The following is a 25,934-nucleotide window of genomic DNA, read 5'->3' as shown; positions in this document are numbered from 1 at the left end:
TTCTTTGCCTCATCTTGCTGCTCGGGCATAGCCTGCATGAGGTGCTTTTTCATCTGCTTGGCAACAGAAACCAAAAGGTGCGAGGGGTAACCCGAGTTGCCAAGCCGTTCCGCCTGGCGATGAAAGCTCACTTCCATTTTGTGAACACAGGATTTCCTCAAGGGATTTGTGAGGCACAAGTTCACAATAACCCTCTTGGTCAGCTTGGAGTGAGCTCATTGGAAGGGCATTGGCGCTTTCTCCCCTCTGGGCTCATAGGCCCAGCAAGCATGCCCTCTAGCGAACTCAAGTCTCAGGTCTAAAAACCTTAGTGACCCTTGAGCAAGAAGCTCGCGCGTGATAATAAGTGGCTGCAAAGCCTGCGCAAAGCGACCCATCTCCTGCATTACTGTTCCTAGCGTATTCGCGCGTTGGCCATCACAAAGAACCAGGTAGTCATCAACGTACCTAAATACCTTTTTAACACTTTTTAACGAAAGGCTACTAGAACACAAAACTAATTTCGAGCAAGCTTGCAGGAACCTGGGAATTCATTGCCAAGATTGCCCTTCAACAAGTTGTGCGCCTGTTTTCCAAAAATGCAAAGCTTTGGCTAATCACAAAGACCAGTTTCCGGGAAATAATCGAGGCAGCTTCGATAGCGAGTCTGCCGGACGATTGTGTCAGCACGCCGTCGGTTGCTCTGAAAAAGAAAGAATTTGAAATGTTAAAAATGTGATTATAAATCTCTGTGATTATTTGTATTATGGTTTTTTTTGGACGCTTGAACGATATGGTTGTGGCGCATTTGTTTATTGAGGGGGTGAAGAAGGTATAAGAAGCAGTGTTTCTTCGAAATAAAGACCAGTTGTAAGTCATCGCTTGTTTCCTGTCCCGGTGTTTTGCGCTGTTGCGTCACAAACTAAGCCATAAGATGAACCTTACCTCTCGCTACACATATCCAGGCATAACTGAGTTAAGCTACGGCCATTTTTTTTCTTTTGTTGTGTTACTTTAATTTTTGAGAGAAAATGTTTTTAGATGCACAATAGATTAGAAGGATCTAGAAGAAAGACAACCACATGCTGCCGGTGGGATTCGCTCCCCATTTCCTCCTCATTGCGCGTATACAGTGCTCTGCCGACTAATCCAAATACTATGGCGTGAGTAAAACTGTGGTGTGTATAACGAACATCAATAATAACTTTTTTGCTGGGATGGCTTAGCTAATGAAAATTAGCAGATGCAATAAGCATGATAAGAACGCCGGACTTGGGTATGTTCGCTACTGGTGGGCGGGTGTGAAAGAATTTCAAGAAGATGGAGGGAAATGGTAGCTTAAAATCTGCTCCTGCGGCATTTGGGGATATATGACTGAAGGTTGATTTGAAAAGGTAAATTTAAAAAAAGAACAATAAGACACCCCCTCCCCCCTCCCCCCGCTGTCTCGCGATGGGTGCTATGAATGCTGTTTTGGCCGGGAAAATTGTGGCTGTAAGCATTTTTGCGTCACATAATGTCTATACGGGTCCTTGTAGTTTTGTGAACGGTTTGAAGCTATGCTTATTATAGAGTATGTTTATCCCAAGGTGGTCAAGGGTTTTGACGTGGTTTCTATTGGTAAATGTGGTAATTGTCTAGTGGTGTGTGTTTTGGGGTGGTCGGGGTTTGTGGGGTTTAACGTCCCAAATCGACTCAGGCTATGCGAGACGCCCAAGTGAAGGGCTCCGGAAATTTCGACCACCTGCGGTTCTTTAACTTGCACTGACATTGCACAGTACACGGGCCTTTGGACTTTCGCCTTCATCGAAATTCGACCGCCGCGGCCGGCATCGAACCCGCGTCTTTCGGGTCAGCAGCCGAGCACCATAACCACTGAGCCACCACGGCGGCATTAGTGTGTGTGTTTTATCGCTTCTCGGCCTTTTGGCTAAGATCAAATTGTGTGTGTTACGAAAAGGAGTGTATTATTTGTTTATTGTGAATTACAGTTTTGGCTATTTGTGCTCATTGTCATTCATTATATGGTTTCAGATATATGGCATTTTAATTCAGGAATGAAAGTGAAGTAGTATCAACATGCAATTAACTTTGGAATTCGAATCAAGTGGATATAAGGATAGTACTTAAATCACTCCGCTCGGGAACTTTTGCAGTTATAGGAGTGTAATATTGTAGAAGAGCTTCTTGCTGGTCCAGTTGGTGCATAGCTTTCTTGGGATGGGGTTGCGCACACGAACAAACATACACAGGAAAGAGCAGAAGACTGAAAGAGCGCAAACTATCAACTGAATTCATTGCTTTCGCAACAGAATATATATTGCCACATTCCTGCACATTCTATTGGCGCCGTCTCCCGGCCGAACTGCCTTAACCGCTATCCTGGTTAGCTTTAGCCATGGTGGCGGGCAGTGCTTCTTCGGGTTCCGCTCGGGAGTTCGCTGCTGCCTGGCGCTGCCCAGTAAAACGTGACCTGGCTGTCCCGACTGTCTAGTCGTGACATATTTGGTGGAGGTGCTGGGTGACGTCCCATGTACACTGACTCTGAAGACACCTTTGAAGCCAGCTCTCAGTGCGTGGACACAGCCCCCGTCCACAAAGCGAGCCGCGGATTTAGGCAGCGGCTACCGGCAAATAGAGGTGGACGAACGTGACCGGGAGAAGACCGCATTTATTACCCCGGACGATTTGTACGAATTCAGGGTGCTCCCCTTCGGTCTATGCTCAGCTCTGGCAACATTCCAACGGATGATGGACACTGTGCTTTCTGACTCAAATGGCAGTCCTGCCTCGTGTACCTGGATGATGCCATCTTCTCCGACACTTTCGAAGAACACCTCAGCCGCTTACGCGCTGTTTTCGAAGCTATCCGTTCAGCTGGTCTCTCCCTTAAAGGTGCACTGAAGAGGATTCTGAACATGTCTTTTTGCCGCGGGAACTCGATCCACACGTTCCTAGCATTCTTAGAAACAGTGACTTATTGCCCTGTGTGGCCGATTTCCCCAATTAAAACGAATTAACGTATGGCTCGCGCCTCTTTTTTTGAATTCTGCCTCGTACGGTGGGCGGAGTTGACCAACGCGTGGAGCGCCTTTCACTCAGTCCCGTGGAGGCTTTGCTTTCGCTTTATTTTGTTTTTTTAGGTTTCCATGAATAAATAGTTTCATTCGCAGATAATATGGCCGCAAAATAAGCCCGCAGAAATAAAAATACGCGCGGACTATTTGCTACTACGGACTACTACGTATTACTCCGCCGATGGCAGAGCGGCAAGCCGCCACGGGACTGGGTGAAAGGCGCTCCACGCGTTGGTCTACTCCGCCCATCGTACGAGCAGAATTAAAAAAAAAAAGGCGGGAGCCGGACGTTAATTCGATTTAATTGCGGAAATCGGCCACACAGGGCAATAAATCGCCGTTTCTAAGAAAGCTCGGAACGTGTAGATCGAGTTCACGCGGCAAGAAGACAAGTTCAGATTCCTCTTCAGTGCACCTTTAAGCCAGAAAAATGTCACTTCGCTTTCCAGGAGCTGAAGTCTTCGGGCCACATTGTGAGCGCCCAGGGCGTTAGTCCAGACCCCGACAAGACTGCCGCCGTCGCTTCTTTTCCCATTCCTGCTGACGAGAGAAGTGTGCGCCGTTTTCTGGGTCTCTGCGCCTATTATCGGCGCTTTGTGCAGAAATTCTCCCGAATAGCTGAGCCCCTTATCCGCCTCACCAAAGATAACGAACCGTTCTTCTGGGGTCGGGAGCAACAACATGCCTTCGAAGAGCTATGCACGCGTCTTCAAAGTACACCCATACATGGGCATTTCGATGAGGCAGCTGGCACAGAACTACACACAGACGCGAGTAACGTTGGCCTTGGTGCGGTACTTGTACATTGCCGGGACGGTGTCGAATGCGTAATCGCTTACGCAAACCGCACGTTATCACGGTCTGAGGTGAACTATTCCACCACTGAAAAAGAATGTCTAGCTACTGTGTGGGCAGTAACGAAATTTCGACCCTATTTGTATGGCCGCCCTTTATGAGTGGTGAGCGACCACCACTCGCTGTGTTGGTTGGCAAATCTCAAAGGATCCCTCTGGGCGACTCGCACGCTGGAGCCTCAGACTGCAAGAATTTGATGTCACCATCATGTATAAGTCAGGGCAAAAGCATAGTGATGCAGATTGTTTGTCCCATGCCCCACTTCCAGCACACACCGCGGACCTCGACGACGATTCCCTTTTCCTTGGGGTCATCTCCGCGTGTGCCCTGGCTCAACGCCAACGAGACGACTTTGAATTACGGTCACTGATTGACTATCTCGAAGGAAGCGCTCAGACTCCGCCCTGCATCTTTTCAGTAGGCCTGTCGTCATTCTGTTTACGGGAGGGCATCCTGTACAAATAGAACTATAGGTCGCGGAGGCTGTCTATCTGCTCGTTATACGCAATGCCTTTCGCGATAGTCTTGAAGGCGTGCCACGATGACCCTTCCTCTCGTCACCTTGGTTTCTCCCGAACGCTGGCACGCATACGGCAAAAGTATTACTCGCCCAAGCTCGCGGAGGTTCTGAAACGCTACGTCCCAACATGCCGCGAGTGTCAACGTCGCAAGACGTCGTCGACTAAGCCGGCCGGATTATTGCAGCCTATTGATCCACCACAAGTTCCCTTCTACCAAGTCGTAATGCATTTACTCGACCCCTTTCCGGAGTCTTCGCTGGGTAACTGGTACAATGTGGGCGCCACCGACTACCTCAATCGATACTGTAAGACGAAAGCTCTTCCCCGTGGAACAGGGAAGAGCTTTATAACTTTATAACGGTCGTTATAACTGACAGAGGAACGGCCTTTACCTCGGCGCTGACACATGAAGTTATGCGACTCCGCGGCACGAGTCAGTGACGAACTATAGCTTTTCACCCCCAAACTAATGGACTCACTGAGGGCCTGAATAAGACGATCGCCGACATGATTTCCACGTATGTCGACGACGGCCACCGCAACTGGGAGGCAGTACTCCCTTACGTTACATTCGCATATAACACTGCGCTGCAAGAGACTACTCACTTCACACCGTTTCGCTTAGTCCATGGACGCGAGGCCATGACTATGCTCGATGCAATGTTGCTTCCTGGTAGTGAAAACTGCACTGTCGTGGGGGCCGACCGCTTTGATCACGAAGCCGAGGCCGCCCGCCAACTTGCTGGGCAGCATATCCGGCATCAACAAGAAAAAGACGCTCGCCGTTACAGCCATCGCCACAGGGATGTCACTTACCAGCCCGGAGAACATGATTGGGTTTGGAGACCAGTCCGTCAACGAGGGCGCTCTGAAAAGCTGCTTCGGTGGTACTTTTGCCCCTAAAAAGTGTTACGCCAACTCGGCGAGGTAAACTATGAAGTTCTGCCTCAAGGAACTGTTCGTTCCTCTAGACTACCAACGTTCGAAGTTGTGAATGTCGCACGAATGAAGCCTTACTACGCCCGCTAGCAGCTTACTCGTCTCTACCTTCTCTCTCTCTACTAAGCTCTTCACCGTGCACACCCGTCGAAATGGCGATCGTGCAGAACCGCCTCATGGAATTAGGCAACTTCAACGTCCATTCCACACTTGCCGTGCTGTTCAACCACAACACGCTGCAGCTTGAATATTTCGTCGGACAGAGTACCCATGCTTCAGTGTCGGGAACGCTGAACGACCGCGTGCTGCTCGCACTGGAAGTAGCCACCAGGATTACTGCGCCTCTGCAAGGGCACTCCATGATCAGCAGGTGTTCGTGCACCAAAAGCCTGTGGCCGGGCAAGCGGCTGTCGGTCCACACGCCCTGCCGCGCCGACGGCGGCGCTTTCCAGAGGGGAGGAGCAATGCCACATTCCTGGACATTCTCGTGGCACCGTCTCCCGGCCGAACTGCCTTAACCGCTATCCTGGCTAGCCTTAGCCATGGTGGCGGGCAGTGCTTCTTCGTCGTCGCTTCGTCGGGTTCCGCTCGGGAGTTCGATGCTGCCTGGCGCTGCCCCGTAAAACGTGACCTGGGTGTCCCGACTGTCTAGTCGTGATAATATGCAGCATTCACACGTGCAAGAAAAGAATGGGGAGAGGGAAAAAGGGGGGACGAGTGGGGTGGGGAGGGGAGAGCAAGTGAAGCCTGCATAGGTCAGCAAAAACCGCGAACCTCCCCCCCCCCTCCCCCGCTTTTTGCCACGAACCTTTTACTCTCTCCCCATTCTTTTTTGCACGTCTGAATGCTGCACATATATTGCGCTGCGAAAGCAATAAATTCAGTTGATAGTTTGCGCTCTTTCTGTCTTCTGCTCTTTCCTGTGTATGTTTTTTCGTGTGCGCAATGCCATCCCAAGAAAGATAGGAGTCTAAGTTGGCTACTCATTAAGAGGGCTTTATTAATGTTTAGGAAGTTTAACACGCACGCACACAGAGACACACTGACGCACACACACAAAGTTGGTGATTTTAAAGTACATACAGGGTGTTTCAGCTAAGACTTGACCCAAATTTTAAAAAGAGATTTTGAGTTAGAAGAGCGTTTTTTTCGGCATAGCTTTGTCAATCATGTAGTACAAGAAAATACATTTAAAACGTGCTATTGAGATGGCTAGGTAACTAATATTCAATAGTCAACCTTTCAGCCAATACTGTTAGACTCCTTAATTTCTTAAACCGCTGGACCCCGCCGTAAGTAATATCCATATTACTTTCAAGAAATTACAAAACGCCCTTGGCTCTATCCACCAGTTAGGCCAACGGCAGAGGTCGCTCTGCCTGCAAGCTTCTCAAAACCGAATCTTTTTGACCCAATGCAGCTAAAATTTGCTGCGCCCCAGCGCCAATGGTAACCGTTTTTTCGAAAATCTAAAAACTTGTATGAATATTACTTGGGGTGGGCTACGCGCCTCTGAAAATTAATAAGCCCAACAATAATATTTAAAGATATAACTACTCATCATTAGTTAACCAGCCTTCTAGTTAGCACATCATAGCTGTATACTAATCTTCTATACTGCTGATAATGCTACGGCGAAATAATCGCTCTTTAAGCTCAAAAAGCCTAATTTTGAAATTGCGTTAAGTCTGAGATGAATCATACTGTACATCCTGCGCACGTCCTCATGTTTGAGCCACCAGCCGTATGCACCTGGGTGCTCTCTCTCCCTCTTTCCTAATTTCAGGTTTCTGCCTCCTGCTGTCACTCAGGCACTTTCTTTCGGTCCATCTTTTGGCTCTCGCTGCGACCTCTTTCCTGATTTTTACCTGGTTCCCTTCCTCTCCATATCCTCCTCCACACCTCGTAGCTGCCACCTGTGAATTCCTGTCCCTGTCCAAGCCTGCTTGACGTACTCTGCGTTCACTTCCCACGCAGGTGCAGCCCGCACCCACCTGACTCGCGCAGGAATTTCCGCCATAGCAGTTTCCGATGACAGTGTCCGCCATGTTTTCTCGCATTTATACGCATAGATTTTTTTTGAAGGGTGTTCACACGTGACGATAATGTGGAGTTTTCTTCGCCAACTCTGTCCGACGTGAAAGCGCCCTCTTAAAAAAATCTCACCAGCATAACAAACCAATACAAAGCAAACAACATCACAAAGGCTTACTCGCACTTTTTTTGCGCCGACAAGGTTGGAACCTGGACACTGCACGTGAGGAGTCCCACCCCGGCCCCAGTGAAGGTCAACGTCGGGGTCGAGACGGAACCAAGGAACAACCACGACGAGCCGTTAAGAGTCCACTGCGAGATGGGCGTAAAAGAAGTGGACAAGTTCAACGAAGCGGTAGTCTATGTCGAGGTCACCAAGAGCGAGATGCCGGTTCTAGATGCCGTGGTCGTCGCCAAAGTAAACCGCCCGAACAACGATCCGCACGCGATAAAGATCCTCCTTCATGACGACGGACTTGGTAAGAGCTATTGATATGTATGGTAAGAAACATTCGACCCTCTTCCGCAGTGTAAGACTAAGAATGGCTAAAACACTGGAGTTCTCTCATAAAACGAAGGCTGTGCTCGGAACTTGTCCTGCTTCTTTTTGTCTCACTTGTTTGTGTTGAGCCACACAAGAAAGCCGAAGGGATTACCAAACACCTGAACCTACCCTGTATCAAGACTTGAAGGGGATATCATGCTACGGAAAGATCAAAAAGCGCGATAAAGAGAGAATGCGAGACTATCGATTTTTTTTTAGATGTCATTGGTTAGCGTCAAGTATCTAATAATGATTCTGCAAAGCCGCAGGCACGTGATGCGGATCATTTCTCGTAACCAGTCACTGAATATCGTGATCCATCAGAAATGCGCTGTGACGTCTGTTACGTTGTTGTTTCCTGTGTTCCGGTCTCCTAGCCTTTCTTCCTCTCTTTCCTTCTTCCTCTTTCTCTTTCTCATCTTCTTGCTCTCTCTCTTTATTTCTTCCAAACTGTCGCTTTCTTTCCACCCTTCCTGCTTGCACTCTCTCGCTTTCATTGCATCCTTCTTCCTTTCACTCTCTCGCTTTCGGTCATCATGTGCCTTTCCTTACTTTTTCCCAGCCCCCGACAATCACCAACATGATGGCATCTACAGCGGCTACTTCTGCCAGTTCATAGGCAAAGGACGATACACCGTCACGGCGGAGGTCTCAAACCAGAATACGACTCGTGTGCCGTACCCGCCGACGGAATCGGATTCCTTGACCGTAATAAGAGTCATTGATCGTGAGTCTGGTGAGTTTCCATGTACTCGACACATTTGCCCGCTCAGACACTCTCATATCCTCCACTCGCACTAACGAGTCAACTCCTGTCCTAGGTGTAATCACGCGGGCTGCCCCCCACGAACAGGATATGTACCATTATTCGAGCAAAATGCAGCATTGAGCGAGTGCCGGCTTTGCTGACTCTCGAATGCAGAGGTGCGGTGGAAGTTAAGACACTAAAGGTGGCGTAATGTAACGTCGCTTTTCTTTCGTATATATCGAATCTTTATTCCCAAGCCTCGACGAAAGGCTGGTGATTTTAATAGCAGTAGAGTGTCGCTGCTTGAGCTAATCACGAATGGCGAGAACGATGTGAATAGAATAGATACGGAATAAGTTGGTTTCTTTATCAAGGCTATGTCTTCATCACAAGGCCTTGTTGTGGGTGAGGTTCGTGGTGGCGGCTAAGCAGAACCAAGGTACACACGACGCCCGTTCCCACCACCAGGACAGGAGCGCCGCTGAGCGAAGGAGTCCGAAGGTGGCGAAAGAAGACTGAATTTATTCACATTTTTAAATGGGTCCGGATCAGAAATTTGGTCCTCGACCGCATTCGACACCGAGTTTTACAGCGTGCTTCTTCCCCAAGTTCCCTACGTTGATCACGCCGTCATCAGGGTGGGAGTGGCCAGAAACTCTCACTCGTGCGGACAAACACGCACCCCCAACACTTGTGGACACGCCCCGTCAGGTGTTGAGCCTGGGAGAGGAGAATCCCTCCGAGGTAAAGACGACTGCGGAATGCGACGTTCTCGGACCCGCCGATGGGTTCCCCGGGCTGCCGCGAACGGTCCGTCAGGAGAAATCCGTCGCGAAAGGGGGCAATGCCAGGTCGGGAAAAAGACTTCCGGAAGTCGTCCTTTGTCCTTCGGGACGTTCGCGTAGGTTGCGGAAGTCCCCCCCAGCCCGCCGCGGTGCTCGGTCCGCAGAAGAGCCACCGAAACGAGGTGCCTTGAATTCCGCCATGTTTATTGCGAATTGTGAGAGGTAACGTCCACCTGCTTGACGTCTCCCGCACGTGAGCCCACCCCGGCGAATTGGGCGCTTTTGTGTTCAGTTGTTTTTTTTGGGGGGTACTGCGCGGAGACGCAACAAATTGCGTTACCCTCACTTCACGGTCAATCCGGCACGGCCTGAGGCAAACGTCGTCGAGTGGACAGGGGTTTCTCGAAACCATAAAGGAGAAACATGGGTGCTGGCTGCTTCCTGCTCACGCCGTTCTTAACAGCCTGGAGAATAACGGGGCTGTCCTGCGACGACCGATGTCGAAGGTCGTCCCGCTTCCTTTACCTTCTAAATGAATTCAATAAATAGGAATCAGTTCAATGACAGCGCTTGGTTCCCCGTAACACTTGCGATAGTGCAGCCTGTCTGTGGCATATATGCTGTAATAGGTGTGTGCGCTCGAGTGCGCGGCGGTAGGGGGCATCTGTGTCGCTAAGACGCACTGGTGCATACGTAAAAGCTAGTTGGAATAATACCGCTGCTAGTGCCATTTCGCCAACTGCCAGGTGGGCGTATAATTAATGTTACTGTTGAGATTTTCGTTCATCTTTGGTTTTAAAGGGACAACTTTAGTAACAGGCAATTTGAGTTCGATTTCTTCATATGGTTGGACTCAACGCGGAGGCCGCAAGGTTTTTGCGTTGGGCTACTTATCCCAAGATGGCCAAATCGGGACTCGGTCGCAGGGCAGCATTTGGATGGAGGCAGAATTCCAAAAAACCTGGATACTCTGCGGTGCAAGGGCAGGTCAAAAACGCTAACGTGGTATAAAATATTAGGTTGCGATCCTCTACCGCTTCGCCACTATAAAATGTATGTCCCACTGGAGCGTAAAACACCGCACTCCTACAACGATTATTTCGTCAAATTCCTGTCTACTAGCCTATGCATCTGAAGCATCCGTCTCATGGCGATATGCCCCGGCTTGTGCATGAAAGTTTCAGCTCATTTGTTCTCATGTGAAAATCTGCTTCGCCAAAATAATTGCTGCGTTCATTTTAGTTAGAATAAAAAGTTGCAGATATCTCACACTGCGCTAATGCGCGCTGGTTTGGTCTCCTGACATGGGTTCTCAATCCTAGAACGCACCTCTGAAAGCCGATTACACCAACTGTTGCGCGGACTGTACGCAACGCCAAGCGGGCCGAGTGGTGCGCGCTATTAAGGCGAAAAAAGCCTTTAATGCCTCATACTGTCGTTAGCAGACGCGTCGGCAGGAGTGTCGACAGACGCGTCGGCAGCCGTGTCGACAGATGCGTCGGCAGGAGTGTAGACAGACCCGGCGGCAGCCATGTCGACAGACGCGTCGGCAGATTCGTCCGCCTTTCGGCGTCACTGCTTAAAAGGCTCAAGGTTCCAGCATGAATAAAGGCGCATCTAGTGAATGCATGGGCTTCATAAATAAAATAAAAGGAGTAAAGTCAAGAAAAGGAAAATTAAAAAATAAGAAGATAAACAAAAATAAAATAAAAATAAGATATGAAAATAAAATTAAAAACAATAAAAATTAAGAAAACGAGAAAACAGTAAATAAAAAAAGAACATATGAAAAATAAAAAAGTAAATAAAACAAACAGTGGCCAGGAAACGCTTTCGCCTTGCAGCACTTTAGAGAGCCAAAGTGCCCCCTGAATTTTGTTGGCGACAGTGGCGAACGGATATACCGGTTGGAATCGAATGCAGCGATAACGTAGTGTCCCCTATGGCTCGAAGGTCGGTGTAACCGCCTCGCAGTGGTCTGTTCCAAACAAAAATAAAGATACAAAGTAGATGGCAAGACACTATATGGACTGGTATTCGAATGCGGGTAGGGGTTGTGTGCCACTACCGTTATGCAATACCAACGAGGTTAATACCCGATCTGGCACAGCTTCCATAGCATTCATGAACTCGCCATTAACTTGCGTTTCCAGAAGCATATCCTACATGAAGTTGGAGAATACGATCTACCGCAAATAACCTTCTCATGCGTCATGGTAAGCATGAATCCTCACAAACGATACATGCTTAGCATTAAAGGTCCACAAGGTCACTTTAATATCGAATGATTTGGGCAATGTCACCTTCTCTTGCGCGAACAGGCACCTTGCCACTAGAGCACCAAATAAACCTGATATTTATAAAGCGGTAGCTTCACTTCTGGAGTTCCCGGGATGAGACTGCCGTGCGTTGCTGATGACCTTCAAGGCTCAACCAAGGTCATTCCTTCAGTTCATAAGTTTGTAGAACGGGTGGATGTTTAGTGATCATACCAATGGTCAAGCAACGGGACATGTCAAGGTCAAGTGAAGGTCAAGGCGGGGCTGTCAATGTCATTTCAAGGGGAAGTCAAGTTCGAGCAGGGGACATCGAAGTCAACTAAAATTAGACCATATCATCGACCATGGTCTCGAAGAACAGCCTAAACGCGACGTTTACTTGATACGGCGTGACGTCACGCCAGCTTGAAATGAGTACATCACGGTAGGAGCAGCGGCGTGCCTAGGAATAAGTCCGTGTACACGTGATAGGCCATGACGTCATGGCCTCCTAAACCGAATACATAACGGAAGCAGCACCGGCGCGCCAGGCACGAAGTGCACACATGGTGAGCACGTGCTAGGCCGTGACGTCCGGGTCTGCAGCAGCGGCGCGCCTACGCACGAAGTCAAACATGTGGTGTTCGTGCTAGAGCGTAAGATCACGCGTTCAGGAGAGCATGAAAAATTTACCTTTGCTTAGATATGGTTAAGGATGGAGAAGCGGTAGCTCTGCGCTGGTTTAGCGAGGAAAATACTTAAGAAACGCTCTAACGAACAGCATAACAAGACGTTACAAGGCTAAACCAACGTGACGCTACCGTTTCTCACTCTTCTTCAACAAAGCCAGAACACCGCTAAATTTTTTTTCCCAAGCTCAATCTTTAGTTTGCAGAAGTAAGAATTTCGTTCTTCTGGTAAGGGTTTCACACAAGTAGAGACGTTTGCCCTTCTCTGCAAAAGAACTCGTGTTTTGATTGATTTGGCTTGGTTTTGGGGGTTTGTAACGTCGCAAAGCGATTCAGGCAATGTGACACGCCGTAGTGAAGGGCTGCTGAAATGTCGACCAACTAGGGTTCATTAGTGTGCACTGGCATCGCACAGTGCGCGGGCCATTAGAATTTCGCCTCCATCGAAATTCAATCGCCACGGCCGGGATCGAACCCGAATCATTTGGGTGAGCACCCGAGCACCATAACGACTGAGCCACCGCGGCGAAGCTATTGGTTTCTTTCAGCCTGTCGCTGAAAGCGCTGGTGTTGCTCGGTTTTGCCGGAAGCCGGTCGCAGGCCTCAATGTTGCTCTCAATAATATCTCCGACATAAATTTTGTTAACTACTTCGTTCACTTTGGCTAGGAAATTCTCTGGCTAACTTTCAGAAACACCATGAACTTTTATCATCTTTTTTCCTGCTTCTGAATTCCAGCTCCTCCAAATCAAGGTTCGGCTGAGTGGGTTGTTCTTTGCAGCGCGTATTTTCTACCCGTGCCGTTCTTTTCCGCAGGTGCATGATTTCTTTGTCTTGATTATCCACACGTTTCATGATTTCAGCAAAATTCTCAGGCTCTGTCTGAACGAACTGCTCAACTTATTGACTCTTTCTTTCAGTGGCATTAAACTCTTGTTTTTGCTTGAGCTCATAAAAAGCAGAGGCGATAACAGAACCAGGAGGCTCGGCCGGGGGGGGGGGGGGGGGGGGGGGGGGCATATTTCTGCAGCGAGATGATTCTGTTTTGCGCGTTGGATAGTGGAATGCTGTGCGAGAACGAGAACTCAATGGTTTGCCCTACTCACGAATTGCTGAACAGCCTTCTTCATTATGTGGGTAGCCACATTCTTTACATAGGATTAGGCCCTGAAGAGTGTCAGTGGTTCTGTTGCAGGCAACGAAAACTTATTCATACGTACACATGTCATACATTTCGTTTGGATTTCATGCACAAACCACTTTACGACAGGTTTGGCCGCAGCAGTGGCGATACACGGGAACTAAAAAAACAAAAAAGAATGAACCAACCCGGAAAAAGAGCAAAAGAACGTTCAAGCCTTGTAAGAGTGCGTCCATCGCTCGCCACTGCCACCGAAAAACACGATATTTTTAATAGAGCAACTTCTATGCGGGCCTATAAACTCGAACGAAAACGTAGTGCAATAATGCATTTCTGTGCTAGCGGTGCTCTTGCAGGAGTCTTTGAGAGCGGTATTAGATACGTTTAGCATAGTGTTTATCGAAGTCGCATGCCTCGACCACGCAACGGCATTGCGCATGCGCAGATCGTCCCAAGAGCGCAGGTGCGCATTGTGCTGGCCTGCACCTGTAGCTTGTCAGAGCCATCTGCGTGAGCACGTTACCACCGGGGGTAGCGGTGCGGGGTAGAAGTGATACCACACGCAATGCTGACGTTTTTTTTTACGATAACATGTCGTATATAGGACTCCGGTCCGCCAGCCTGATTTACACTCCTTATATTTACACTTTTCTGAGCGCAGCTCTAAAGCGCCCTTTCTTAGATGACGCCGTGGGGGGTGTAACCGAGCTCAGGGGGAGCGAGGGAAGATCTAGCGCGCTTCCCTCTCGACCAGCCATAGAACATTAACACTTCTTCTTGGCGAGTTGGTGCATACTTGATTTGAAGAAAATAGCACCAGAGCATGCAAACCATAGATCAAATCAGCCGTAGAGGTTCTTCCTAATACTTAGAGCGAAAGCTGGCGCCCCTCTATGGGAGTCTGCATGGAGATCCCTCAAGTCCACTTCAGCTACTATGGGCGCTGAAAGCTTCAAGAGCCGTTGAGTCCGACTGCTGAACCACATATTCCAGCCAGAAAGTAATGCAAAAATAAACGCTGTTCGATAATCAAGGGTGCCCTAACACTCAATATACTTTCTTGAAATTGCAGCAAACGAGCAGTAAAGCATGTAAATGCAAAGTCTTCCAGAATAAGAAATGGCTAGCTCTTGTTAAGGACGAGGTAGCATCATCCCACCGCTGCCACCAGTTTGTTACAAACGAGGTAGCAGCATCCCACCGCTGCCACCAGTTTGTTAGGGACGAGGTAGCATGGTCGTGTGCCGGAGAGTGAATGAGGGACGTCTGAGACGAGGCTGCTGGGAAAAGACAATGAAGGAGGACTTTATACAATATTTACAAGTGAGCTGCAGGAACGCTGCATCACGACAGCTCAACAGGAGACCATGATGACAACAAGCTCTTCGGCCGTGCCGCTGCCGGCTTTTTAAGAGTTCCCTTCCCTAGGGTCCCTAGATGGGGGCCGGGTTTCACTGGCACCAACCACAGACACACCCGCACTCACTCACTCCCGAGAGATCACGCCGTCGTCACGCGCTGGGAGAGGGGAACGATGCCAACCACGTAGCGCAGACGCCGAAATGTCCATGAGCGGCGGTCGCGCGCATTTCGAACGCGCGTTCACACTCGGTGTACGGGAAACGCTCGCTCAACCGGGCAGACGGACGCGGCTTCCGTGGCAATCCAGGCGCTCACCCAACGCGCGTCTCGGGGTTTGTCGGCGTTTCGCTGCTGCCATGTCGTTGTCTTCCCCAGGACGAAGGCGAGTCGTAACAGACTGCCCCGCCGGGGGAAGGAGATCCCGATGGACAGGGGACAGCATCCGCTGTCCGGAGGAATGTCGCTTGAGGCTGGTCTCAACCGGAGTCGGTTGTCTCTCGGCGGTTCTGGAGCTCAGCGCACCCCGAAGTCTTCCTTCGCATGTGCAGGTTCCCAAAGGGCACTGCAAAGTGACTCGTGCTCCGCTAGCGTTAGAACCACGCCGAAAACCCAACCGCTCAGTCCGCAAGCACGACACAATCCCCACTAAGCGATGCCAGGCTCTTTCCCTCTTACAAACCCAGTCAATCCCTGGGAGTAGTTCCGCAGCACTGTGAAAATGCCCACAAATCGGCACATTACACCACAAAGCGCATCTCAATTTAAAACAAACAAAACCAATCGGTTCAAAATCCTACTTCAGGAAGACAAAGACCAGCAAACCGCAACTATGATGCTGACTCTTGCGCTAGGGACCTCAATTTAAGCTATCGGCATTACCTTTGAGACTCCCCTTTTTGTGATGTATTCCGATTAGTAATGACCACAACATTATTTCATTCTGCATAGCAGCATACTGCCGTCACCTTGCATATCCCCGCAAAGATTCGCTCAACATCGGAGCCAAAGTAAGCGTAGTTTTCCTAATGCCATAAAATCAAGCGACTCCAGGCGCTTATGCTAGTGGCCTAGATGGCCCGTCTGGCTTGCACTTCGCGTTTTAGCGGACGCTGCTACACATGGGCACCACTAGTGCATGTTTCAAAATAATTTCAAAAGAAACGCTTTCAATGCAAACAACGCGTCGGGAACCTATTCCTGCTCAAACCTTATTTTTTTTTCTGCAAAAACTTTTTGTCTGCAGGAATGGTTTAAAACAGAAAAAGCAAACAGCAGAGACATCCTCGGAATCCGCTGCTAGCGAGCCGCGCCGCGGCTCAAAGGGGTCGCCTATTCTTCAACCGCGCCCTGCGCGGACGCACACCCACAGTGGCCTTAGCAGCCGACAATCGACAAAAATCAACTGCTCTTCGGCACCTGCGAGCCCCAGACGCCAGGCAACTACCATTGGTTCCACACCCCGGCCGCACGTCTCCAACGCCTGAGCCGCGTCTGAACATTTCAATGCGAGGGGTTGACGGTCGCGCATGAAAGAAACGCCTGCGTGTACTCTCTCGATTCGGCAATGTCCTTCGACTGGAACGCGTTCTGCGGCGTTCCCTCGTGAGGTAGCAGGGCGTTCTTCTCTGTGGGCGGCTGCAAGTTTCACGCGTTCGGCTACCGCAGCGTCGCCACAATGGGTCAGGTGGCTTTCGCTTTGTCTGAACGCGTCTAGTTACCCTGGCCCTTTTTCGGCGCCTGTCGCGTCTGGAGTACTTGGTTGACTCGCAGTAAATCTCCTTACAACAAAGCGTCGTCTCCAAACTTCGGCTGCTACTGTTCACCGGCCGCTTCGAAGAAATGTCTCCCATGATTCCCTCATTGGGCCGGCCGGTGAGCTCACTATTCTCTTCCTGAGAGAAAACGCCAGCCTCACTTTTCAAAATAGCCTCGGCCTCCGAGTTCGAGACGGACGCTTCTTTCTTAGCACTGACAGTGCTCGCAAACAAAGCAGGTCGCTCGGCTTTGTTTTCGATGGGAATCCTGCAACTCACAGCTTGCTCTTGATTCCCATTAAACTCGGCCTTCACACAACTTTCATCATGACTTTCCTCAAATAACCCAAGGACTACTTTTCCCTGGTCACTGAGACCTTCGGCGTCTTTATCCTGGGTATCATCCTCTCGACCGCAGTAATCCGCCTCCGTCCCGGAAATTGCATGCTTCTCTGGGCTCAAAACCAACGCATTGCCCCTTTCCTTATTTTTAGCAGTGCCTACATTATCCCCCGAGCCCTCACGGCTGGCGGATCTGCACTCTTCCACGTTGCTAGCCTTAGTGCCTACATTATCGCCCGAGCCCTCACGGCTGGCGGATCTGCACTCTTCCTCATTGCTAGCCTTAGTGCCTATATTATCCTCCGAGCCCTCATGGCTGGCGGATCTGCACTCTTCCTCATTGCTAGCCTTAGTGTCTACATTATCCCCCGAGCCCTCGCGGCTTGTGGATCTGCACTCTTCGCTAGCTTTTCGACCGAACTCCTCGGTCCTCGCTGCCGAAGTGGCCTTTCTTTCCTGGACCAAACCTGTCCTATGCCGCCACTTCTGCACAGCACTCGTGTCATCCGGCGACTGAGCGGAGCTTCTAACTCGGTCCCTGACACTATCGCGGTGTAGCTTACCACCGTCAATTTGGCCCTCCAAATCTGCCTCCGCGGGAATTCGAAAGTATCGGAGGAGCGCACTTTTGGTTATCGCATAGTTGTGGGCATCCTCGTCAGACAACCTCGCCCAAACATTACAAGGTTCACATGGGAGGAATCCCATCAACACAATTGGCCAATAATCCTGGTCAAGCTGCTCCTCCTTGCAAATTCTCTCAAAATTTGCCAGAAAAGTTCCGAAATTTTCGCCTTTTCTCAAAAAACTTAAGCGAGATCGCGTTCTCATACTTCTGATCGTGTTAAGTTCACGCGTGAGTTCCAGCATCTCTCTTTCGTATTCCTGTTGCCGCTGCTCTCTTTCGCGTTCCTGTTCTCGCAGCTGTCTTTCGCGTTCCTGTTTTTCTTTACGTTCGAGTTCCTCTTGTTCTCTTTTTGCCAATTCCCTCTCCTCAATGGTCTCAAGGCATTCCGCAAGCTCGTCATCTTCAGCCTCTAACGCAAGAATAGCCTTCAGCAGTTCTGGTTTTCTGAGTTTGTCTGATACCTCCAGACCCAACTCTTTCGCAAGCTCCAGTAACTTTGGTTTGCGCAGCGTCTTCAAATCCATGGCTGCTCCTAGTGCTGCCTTCTCTACTGCCCACTATTGTCTTGCTGCAACTAACCCAGCAGCAACGACAACCCAATTACCAGCTCTGTTCCTGACACTAACAAAAGCCTGGCAAAACTCAGCAGAAGAAAGTCCCGCACTCACCAAACCTCGCAGCCAAGAATCCAGCGTAGTCGTTCCGCTGCAGGCAACCAGTCATCACAAAGGGCTGTTGCACTGCCCCCGACTCGCCGTTCTGCTGCTCAGCGTCTCGTTGTCCGCAACTCTCCGCTGGCGTCCGATGTTTCGCGTCCCGCCGCTGCCAACCAGTTTGTTAAGGACGAGGTAGCATCATCCCACCGCTGCCACCAGTTTGTTAAGGACGAGGTAGCATCATCCCACCGCTGCCACCAGTTTGTTACAAACGAGGTAGCAGCATCCCACCGCTGCCACCAGTTTGTTAGGGACGAGGTAGCATGGTCGTGTGCCGGAGAGTGAATGAGGGACGTCTGAGACGAGGCTGCTGGGAAAAGACAATGAAGGAGGACTTTATACAATATTTACAAGTGAGCTGCAGGAACGCTGCATCACGACAGCTCAACAGGAGACCATGATGACAACAAGCTCTTCGGCCGTGCCGCTGCCGGCTTTTTAAGAGTTCCCTTCCCTAGGGTCCCTAGATGGGGGCCGGGTTTCACTGGCACCAACCACAGACACACCCGCACTCACTCACTCCCGAGAGATCACGCCGTCGTCACGCGCTGGGAGAGGGGAACGATGCCAACCACGTAGCGCAGACGCCGAAATGTCCATGAGCGGCGTTCGCGCGCATTTCGAACGCGCGTTCACACTCGGTGTACGGGAAACGCTCGCTCAACCGGGCAGACGGACGCGGCTTCCGTGGCAATCCAGGCGCTCACCCAACGCGCGTCTCGGGGTTTGTCGGCGTTTCGCTGCTGCCATGTCGTTGTCTTCCCCAGGACGAAGGCGAGTCGTAACACTCTCCTATTGGCTAAATATTGAACACTACAAAAACGAATATTTTGCGCTTAACAAGCGCACTTAAAAAACAAATATGCTTAAAAAACTTTGTTGGTTAAACACCTTAAGATGTCTTTAACTGGCGTTTCGAATCAGAGAAACCTTTTATTGACGTTCTGTGCTGTTGCGTGTTCGCTACAATGGCGTTTCCAGACGACGTTCGCGCGAAAGTCGTCTGCATGCGGAGCGCGCCATTTGTACGACTCTTCTCGCTCTTCTCTGACACGGAGAACTGCGTTTTAAAGCAACGTAGTAGTGCCAATCCGTGTTCCCGAAAAAATCTGTCTCGCATTAAGTAGCTCACCGGCCCATGATGGTTTTAGCGCCCATGGTGGCTGAAGTGCAGCGGCGCCAGCTTTCCTTCTAGGTGATAGTAAGACACTATGAGACCAGCGATGCCGAGCTAAGGAAACTGCCGCCGCTCGCTCACAGATAGCGCCAAAGTGGTGCGCACCCCGCATGCGCATCCGCCGTCCATGGCTACTACACGTGTGGAGATAGGGTGGTTGAGGGAGATGTTGGGGGGTGTCTGCGGCGGTGCGTAGAGGAGTGGCTTTAGCGGTGTGCGCACCCACGCGCTGCCACGTGGCCGTGGCACCGCACTCGTCTGCGTTGACCGGCGCTGCTGGGAAATGTGCTGCACGCGAACGACTGTCCGCGTCAGCCACCACTCACAGCTTTGTGTTATACTTTATGGTTCATGGGGCTTAAAGTTCGAAAGTGACTGAGGCTATGTGGGACGCCGTAGTGAAGAGCTCGAGAAATTTAGACCAGCTGAGGTACTTTATCGTCCACTGACATGTAAACCGTCTGCTTATGAATCTGTCATTGTTGGAGCAGGATGAACACATCTCCATATACATATGTGTCATTGCATTCAAAGACTGTTAGAGGAGTAGTACATGAAAGTAGTGTGTGTGTGTGTGGAAAATAAAGAGAAATTCTTTACCACAATACATCGGAAACCAAAACACCTACAGAGCTGAAACTCAAATTTAGCAGTCAGGACTATCGTGAGCGTCCGTATATTTTTTTTTCTGAGCTTTCAAACTACGCTGCTGGCCTGAATTCTTGTCCCCGTTCACCTTATGCACCTTTGCCGGCTGTGAACCACGCAGATGAATACAACGAATCCGAGTTCCGGAGCGAGTGGCCGATGGAGTGGTTGACGATTGTCGACAGCCCCGCCCAAACCGAAGATACCACCGGCCCACCCGGTGAGACATTGGGCGATTTCCAGAGGGTGGTGTCCGGAGGTTCCTTCACTGTGACGACAGATATTGTGGAAGCGCAAGTGCCTCCAGCATACACCAGTGACCTCGCCGTGAGAGACACGCGGCCGGGAAAGGACAACACTCTCCTGGCGCTGGTAACATGGACGTGGCCAGGAGCTCACCTGACGTTTGGAAAGGGTAAGCACTTTAAGAAGCCACGTGTACTGTGGAGCTCACAGGCGCTTAATCTACTTATTAGGTGCAGTATTCCTGAATGAAAAACTGGGCAAGTTTGAGTCGAGTCTTGGGACAGTCTCATCGAAGACGTGACGATGGCTAATGAGGGAGGGAGGGGAGCATTTTAAAGGGTTTTTTTTTCTACTCTCATTACACTGTTCGCGCTACCCCAGCATTCATGAATACTCTATAAAAAATGAGGTTTGTTTCCAGGCATGCTGCATTATGTTGATGTTTGGTATCCACCGCATAAAACCTTCTCTACATACAAGTGTATTCTTTCAGAGAAATATAACGCCGCATTTTACTTAATGAGGCTAACGTACACACACCGCTTTTTGCACTGAATTCCTATCCACTATCGACGCAATACTATTATCCTGTAGTGCTATGGAAAACTAGGAATATTTGAAGGAGCCATTAGAACGGTTGGTTGTCCTTCGGGCACCTCAGAGAACCGTCTCATATCCCCTTTCAAACTTTGAATCAAATATCACAGTGAATCCGAAATTTCGCTTGTAGTTTGGAAAAAAAAAGGATAGTTCCCATTGCGTTAACCAGCAGCCTAACCAAAGATGCGCGTATGTCTGCAGTGACGGGATGCCGGAAATGCCTCGTGATGTGCAGCGCCTTGTGTTTTCGGTAGCAAAACGAAGATAGCAACTGGCCCCAACAGCTTCACAGCATTACTGCTGGTGTTTCTTATTATTTGTGCCTAATTTCGCAGACAGGTTTAACACGAATCCTGTCGTCAGTAAAAAACGGAACGAATATCACCGGATAACGACAATTTGCCCGGGAATTTTACATTTTTTTATATACAAGTTGCAAAGTCAATAAATTGAATTGAACTCTTCGACAATGACATACAGGCGATGGGAAACCGATAGCACAGCAGAGAGTTATACCTTCGGAAATATTTTCACTCCATCACAACGGGTGCATCTCTGAAAAAGGTGCTAGCCTAAGCGCGCCCGGAATTGAGGATCATTTCCTGGTTTTGAGATGGAGTTGTTTCAACATGCATCAATTCTAAGCGTGATCGTATCACTTTACAAATGTGACGAAACCCATCTCCGGATGTTTGGCACGCCATTAAGCACAGTATCTTTCATCTTCATAAGGATTTAAATGACGTGAGGATAGCTATTTGGGAAAAAGTTAGCTCACGTACTTTTGGCCCACCACGACTACTTCATGTAAGAGGACAAGCAGACGCCCGTGGCAACCTGACCAAGAATGACCCCTTTTAAAGTTCCCTCGTGAACTTTATACAGCCAGAACGGTCACATGACTTCTGTGAAATCTAGGTGAGGGAAACGAAAGCATAGCTTTTATATCAGTGATTATCAGTAGCACAGCTTATGATGACGTCACACTGGATGGTGTCCTGTTTCTCCTTCAACGACGTTACTTTTTTGCAGCTTCCGCCGTGGATATTCGAGTCGGAAAAGAGTTCGAAGACGTAAAATTCGACTTCGAAAACCAGGCTGAAATCACAGAAGCCGACGTCGTCGAAGGCAACCTGGATCCGTTGCCATATGGTGACCGGCATTTCGTCACTTTGTCACTTCCTCGCAGCTTTTCCTTCCTTGGGCAAGATGGCGCCTGGATGTGGCACGCTCACCTGGGAGTCCGAGTGGCTAACAGTGATGGGCTGAAGTCCGATGTTTCTAACGTTGTTTCCGTGTTTTACGCCCCTTGGGCTGTTAAACCAACAGTGGCTACCACCGCGAAATCCACAGCGACAAAGGCCACGACGACGCAAAGCACGACGACAAGGGCCCCGGCCAAAGACGCCACGACAACACAAGCTATGGATGCACCAAAAGGAACCAGTGAGGAGTCGCCTTTCATTGCGTCGCCCTTATTCTGGGTTCCACTTTCCTGCATAGCAGCGCTGATCGTGATTGTCATCGTGGTCGTGGTATCGATTATGCTCAACCGCAAGGAGGAGGAGGAGGAGACAAACCGCATGGAAGGACAGGGGACAAGCTCTACTTCACAAAACTAAGGAAAAATAAAAAATACGGTTCTTCCACCGTGGGAGGGCTCCTGAATGTCCAGGAGCCCTCTGGCCTGCGACTCATGTCTCGCCTGGGTGATCAGTCTGCGCTTGATCACCAGGTCCGCGGCAAGCAGGGCGACTACCAGAAAGAGCGAGATGGGTTCAGGGCGGGCCCGACGGCCGGTGGTTTCGGGCACGCCCACGGATAATGTCCACGTGCAGATCTTTAACGTGCCCAGCCACTGCATAGTACAAGAGCGCTATTTGCGTTTCGCCTTCATTGAAACGCTGCCGCCGCGCTCGGGCTCGAGCCCGGGTAATCATACTGCGTAGCCGAGCGCACTATCCACTGGGCAACCACGGCATGTTAAGTAGTTTGCTGCAGAAAGGGGTCACGAAGAATTAGCATTCGGTTAACTCGCCGTTTTCTTTTTCATGAAGTAATTTTGATTTGCCCGGATGTCAAAAATGGTGAGAAAAAATTACCGACGATTACGTTACTTCCTAATGCGAAATTTGAGCGCAGAAAATAAGCTGTTTCACCTTTTCGATAGATTGAGGCAAAGAAATCGAGCAACACATGTATGCGCTATCACAGAATTTTTTTTTTAGCAGACGGAGGACTTCCATCGGTCGTCTCGCTCATGGCTCAGAAAGAACTGGCAGATAATTTCGCAGTGGCGAACGGCAGCGGCAATTTCGGCTCGGGTGGTGCACATATACAGATCCGCCGCCACCGATCTGGCTCTCTGATTGCCACCGCACAGGGCGAACGGCAGCGGCAATTTCGGCTCGGGCGGTGCACATATACAGATCCGCCGCCACCGATCTGGCTCTCTGATTGCCACCGCACAGGGGTTGCATTGGAGGAGGAGCGAAGAAAGGAATTAAGTTCGAGCCGGCGCTTTGACAACCGGAGACTCGCAGGAAGGGGGGGGGGGGGGGAGGGGGGCGGCGTGTACACCCAGCGGCAAACGATGGGGGCAGAAGCGCGCGCAGCAAGCGGACAACACGATAAAGGGAGGAGGGAAGAGATAGCAGCGACTGACTGATGCCGCTGACGCCGATAGTGAGTCAACCCCAGCTGCGGATGAAAGGGGGGCGGAGCTGGTTACGAGGCCGACGACAACGACAACGCCGACGACGACGCGAAACCCAGGAACGGACGCCAAAGAGCTGCGCTCTAAAATGACACATGCGATATTTACCATTGCGTGTTACGCCCTAGATGGCCCTACACGTGGCAAGCAATGCAAAAATGTCTAAAGCGGCCGCTGTTTGTACCGTTTGTTTCGGTTATCTTATGCGAAATTTTGAGCTGCAGAAAAGTAGCCTCATATATGGAACAAAAACACCTTCATTTGTTTATTTTTATTTGTGATCATTTCTCTTTTTGCTCGCAATGGAGCAGCTATCAGCTAAGCGAAGCCTAGCACAAGTGCGCAGAGAAAATGCCTACTTTAAATGTCTATGACGCACGCGCGTCTCTTCTGTTGAAGCCTCTAATTTCTTTGTGACCACCCTATTCTAAAGCTCTCTAATAAGTGCTGACAGCATAATAGTCGGGTGTGCAGTCGTCGCCTCTGCCACGGGGTTCGCGAGAGGGATCGAGCGGCGCTCGGAATGAGATTTCTCGTGTGTGTCTAGGACCGCGCACATTATCGAACGTACCCTCTTGGCCAGGTCCAGACGTGACAGTCAAAGTGTTGCGGAGGGATTGAGTGGTGAGGCACCCTGCGGGCCTCAGAGGGATGTTTCCGCGGAGAAAGTGTTTGCATGCAGTTTGTGAATTGGTGCAGATTGTCGGTGTGTTATGCTGCCTCGTCGACAGGTAGGGCTAGGACGACGCATTCTATTTACCCTGGGTCCCGAGTGCACTGGGCCGAAACGGTAGCGTGTGTCGCCAGTGTGAAGAGGCCGAAGCGACGGCTCCAATTCTACTACTGATACGGAGAGAGAAAAAATAACTTATATGGCCCATATGTCCGGGTTCGCCTTCTTTTGGGAGCGGTGATCCGGTGCTGCAAGAGGTTGCGCCAAATAAGAGGCCGTTTTGCCGAGGTGGTCAAACCAGGCCTCCCACATGGGTATGTACCGAGAGCTTGCGCGACGTGTTGGCTCTTGGACAGTTACAGTATGTGTGATTAAGCGTGGTTATGGAGCCACACATTTTACAGTAGGGTGTATGGGGTCCTGTGTAAGGTGAAGTCGCTGGTTAGTGAGGGCTTTTGGGCGGTTCTGGGAGGAACGCCGCAGTCTGTGTACATAACATCCTGCTGATTCCCATATGGCGAGTGAGGTGTTGCGCGGGCTCGCCTACTGCTCGGGTGCAGATCCGGATTCATCCTGCGTGGCAGGGGCTGGAGTCGCAGTTGTTCAATTATAAGAGTAGGAATGGGTCTCGTTGCAGCGTCCGTAGTCTCCACAGGATGTGGTATCCGAGCTGTCGTAGGAGTCGGGGGTCATCGGGTGGGGCACGCAGACGCTTGTGATGGTTAGACTGATGGGCCTCTAAAAGTTCTCGTCAGCTGTGAGTTCTAGAATATTTCCCGCGTAGGCGAGAGAGAGAGAGAGAGAGAAACAACTTTATTCGCTCGAGCTAAATACGACGTCTGCTTAGATGCCGTCGATGGGAGTGGTTCCCTCTTCACGGGACCCATATGCATCCCTGGCCGCCTGGCCCCTGGAGATCAGGACGAGCTGGTCTTCCGCGGCGGGGCTGGTTAGCAAGGTCTCCCATCGCTCGGTAAGGAAGGATGAGGGATGGGGTGGGGTAGTGGGGCAGCTAAGAGGTGGGGGGATTTCCTTGATGAAGTTGCATACTCTAATGACATGTTGGAGCGTCCCGAACTCAGTCTTGGAGAAATCACATTCCTTCTGGTACCTTTCCGGGTACATCTTGTGTTGAAGGTGAGGATGCGGGAAGGATCCTGCCTGTATCTGCCTGTAGATCGCTTGCCGTGTAGGCGAACCAGGGCATGCGCAAGGCGGTCCTTACTGGCCTCCGTAGGATCCGTTGAGGACGGAGGGGCTCTGGATTTGGGTGTGTCATTCAGCACCACAGGTCCCGGCTTTAAAGAACGATCTCGAGCTCCATTAAGGAGTAAACTGTAGAGAAGATTTATTTTACATACTTACAATCCAGATGGGAGTGCTCCGGTCACAAAACTACATCCCATTAAATAGGCTTTGTATTCCCCAGATCCCGGACTGGGAAATAAAGCAAGAATTGCCTAAAAAATGAATAAATAAATAATAAAGAACGGTATCCAATC

At 50.1% G+C, this 25,934-nt stretch overlaps 1 protein-coding gene across 1 annotated transcript in view; it reads left to right on the top strand.

The window, feature by feature from the left end:
• Nucleotides 1–22,665, top strand: part of LOC149336614 (calcium-activated chloride channel regulator 1-like) — a 52,722-nt gene extending 30,057 nt beyond the window's left edge. Inside the window, exons 8-11 of the mRNA XM_089554188.1 lie at nucleotides 7,608–7,884; nucleotides 8,512–8,685; nucleotides 20,319–20,612; nucleotides 22,076–22,665. Of these exons, the coding sequence (XP_089410314.1) occupies nucleotides 7,608–7,884; nucleotides 8,512–8,685; nucleotides 20,319–20,612; nucleotides 22,076–22,665 (1,335 nt within the window). The remainder of the gene's footprint in view (nucleotides 1–7,607; nucleotides 7,885–8,511; nucleotides 8,686–20,318; nucleotides 20,613–22,075) is intronic.
• The last annotated feature ends 3,269 nt before the right edge of the window (nucleotides 22,666–25,934 follow it).

The sequence above is a fragment of the Amblyomma mixtum genome, chromosome 7 (assembly GCF_055824585.1).
Source record: "Amblyomma mixtum isolate Tamu chromosome 7, ASM5582458v1, whole genome shotgun sequence".
Classification (NCBI taxonomy): Eukaryota; Metazoa; Arthropoda; class Arachnida; order Ixodida; family Ixodidae; genus Amblyomma; species Amblyomma mixtum.
The sequence above is the reverse complement of the archived record's forward strand: the minus strand, read 5'-3'. Positions and strand labels throughout refer to the sequence as shown.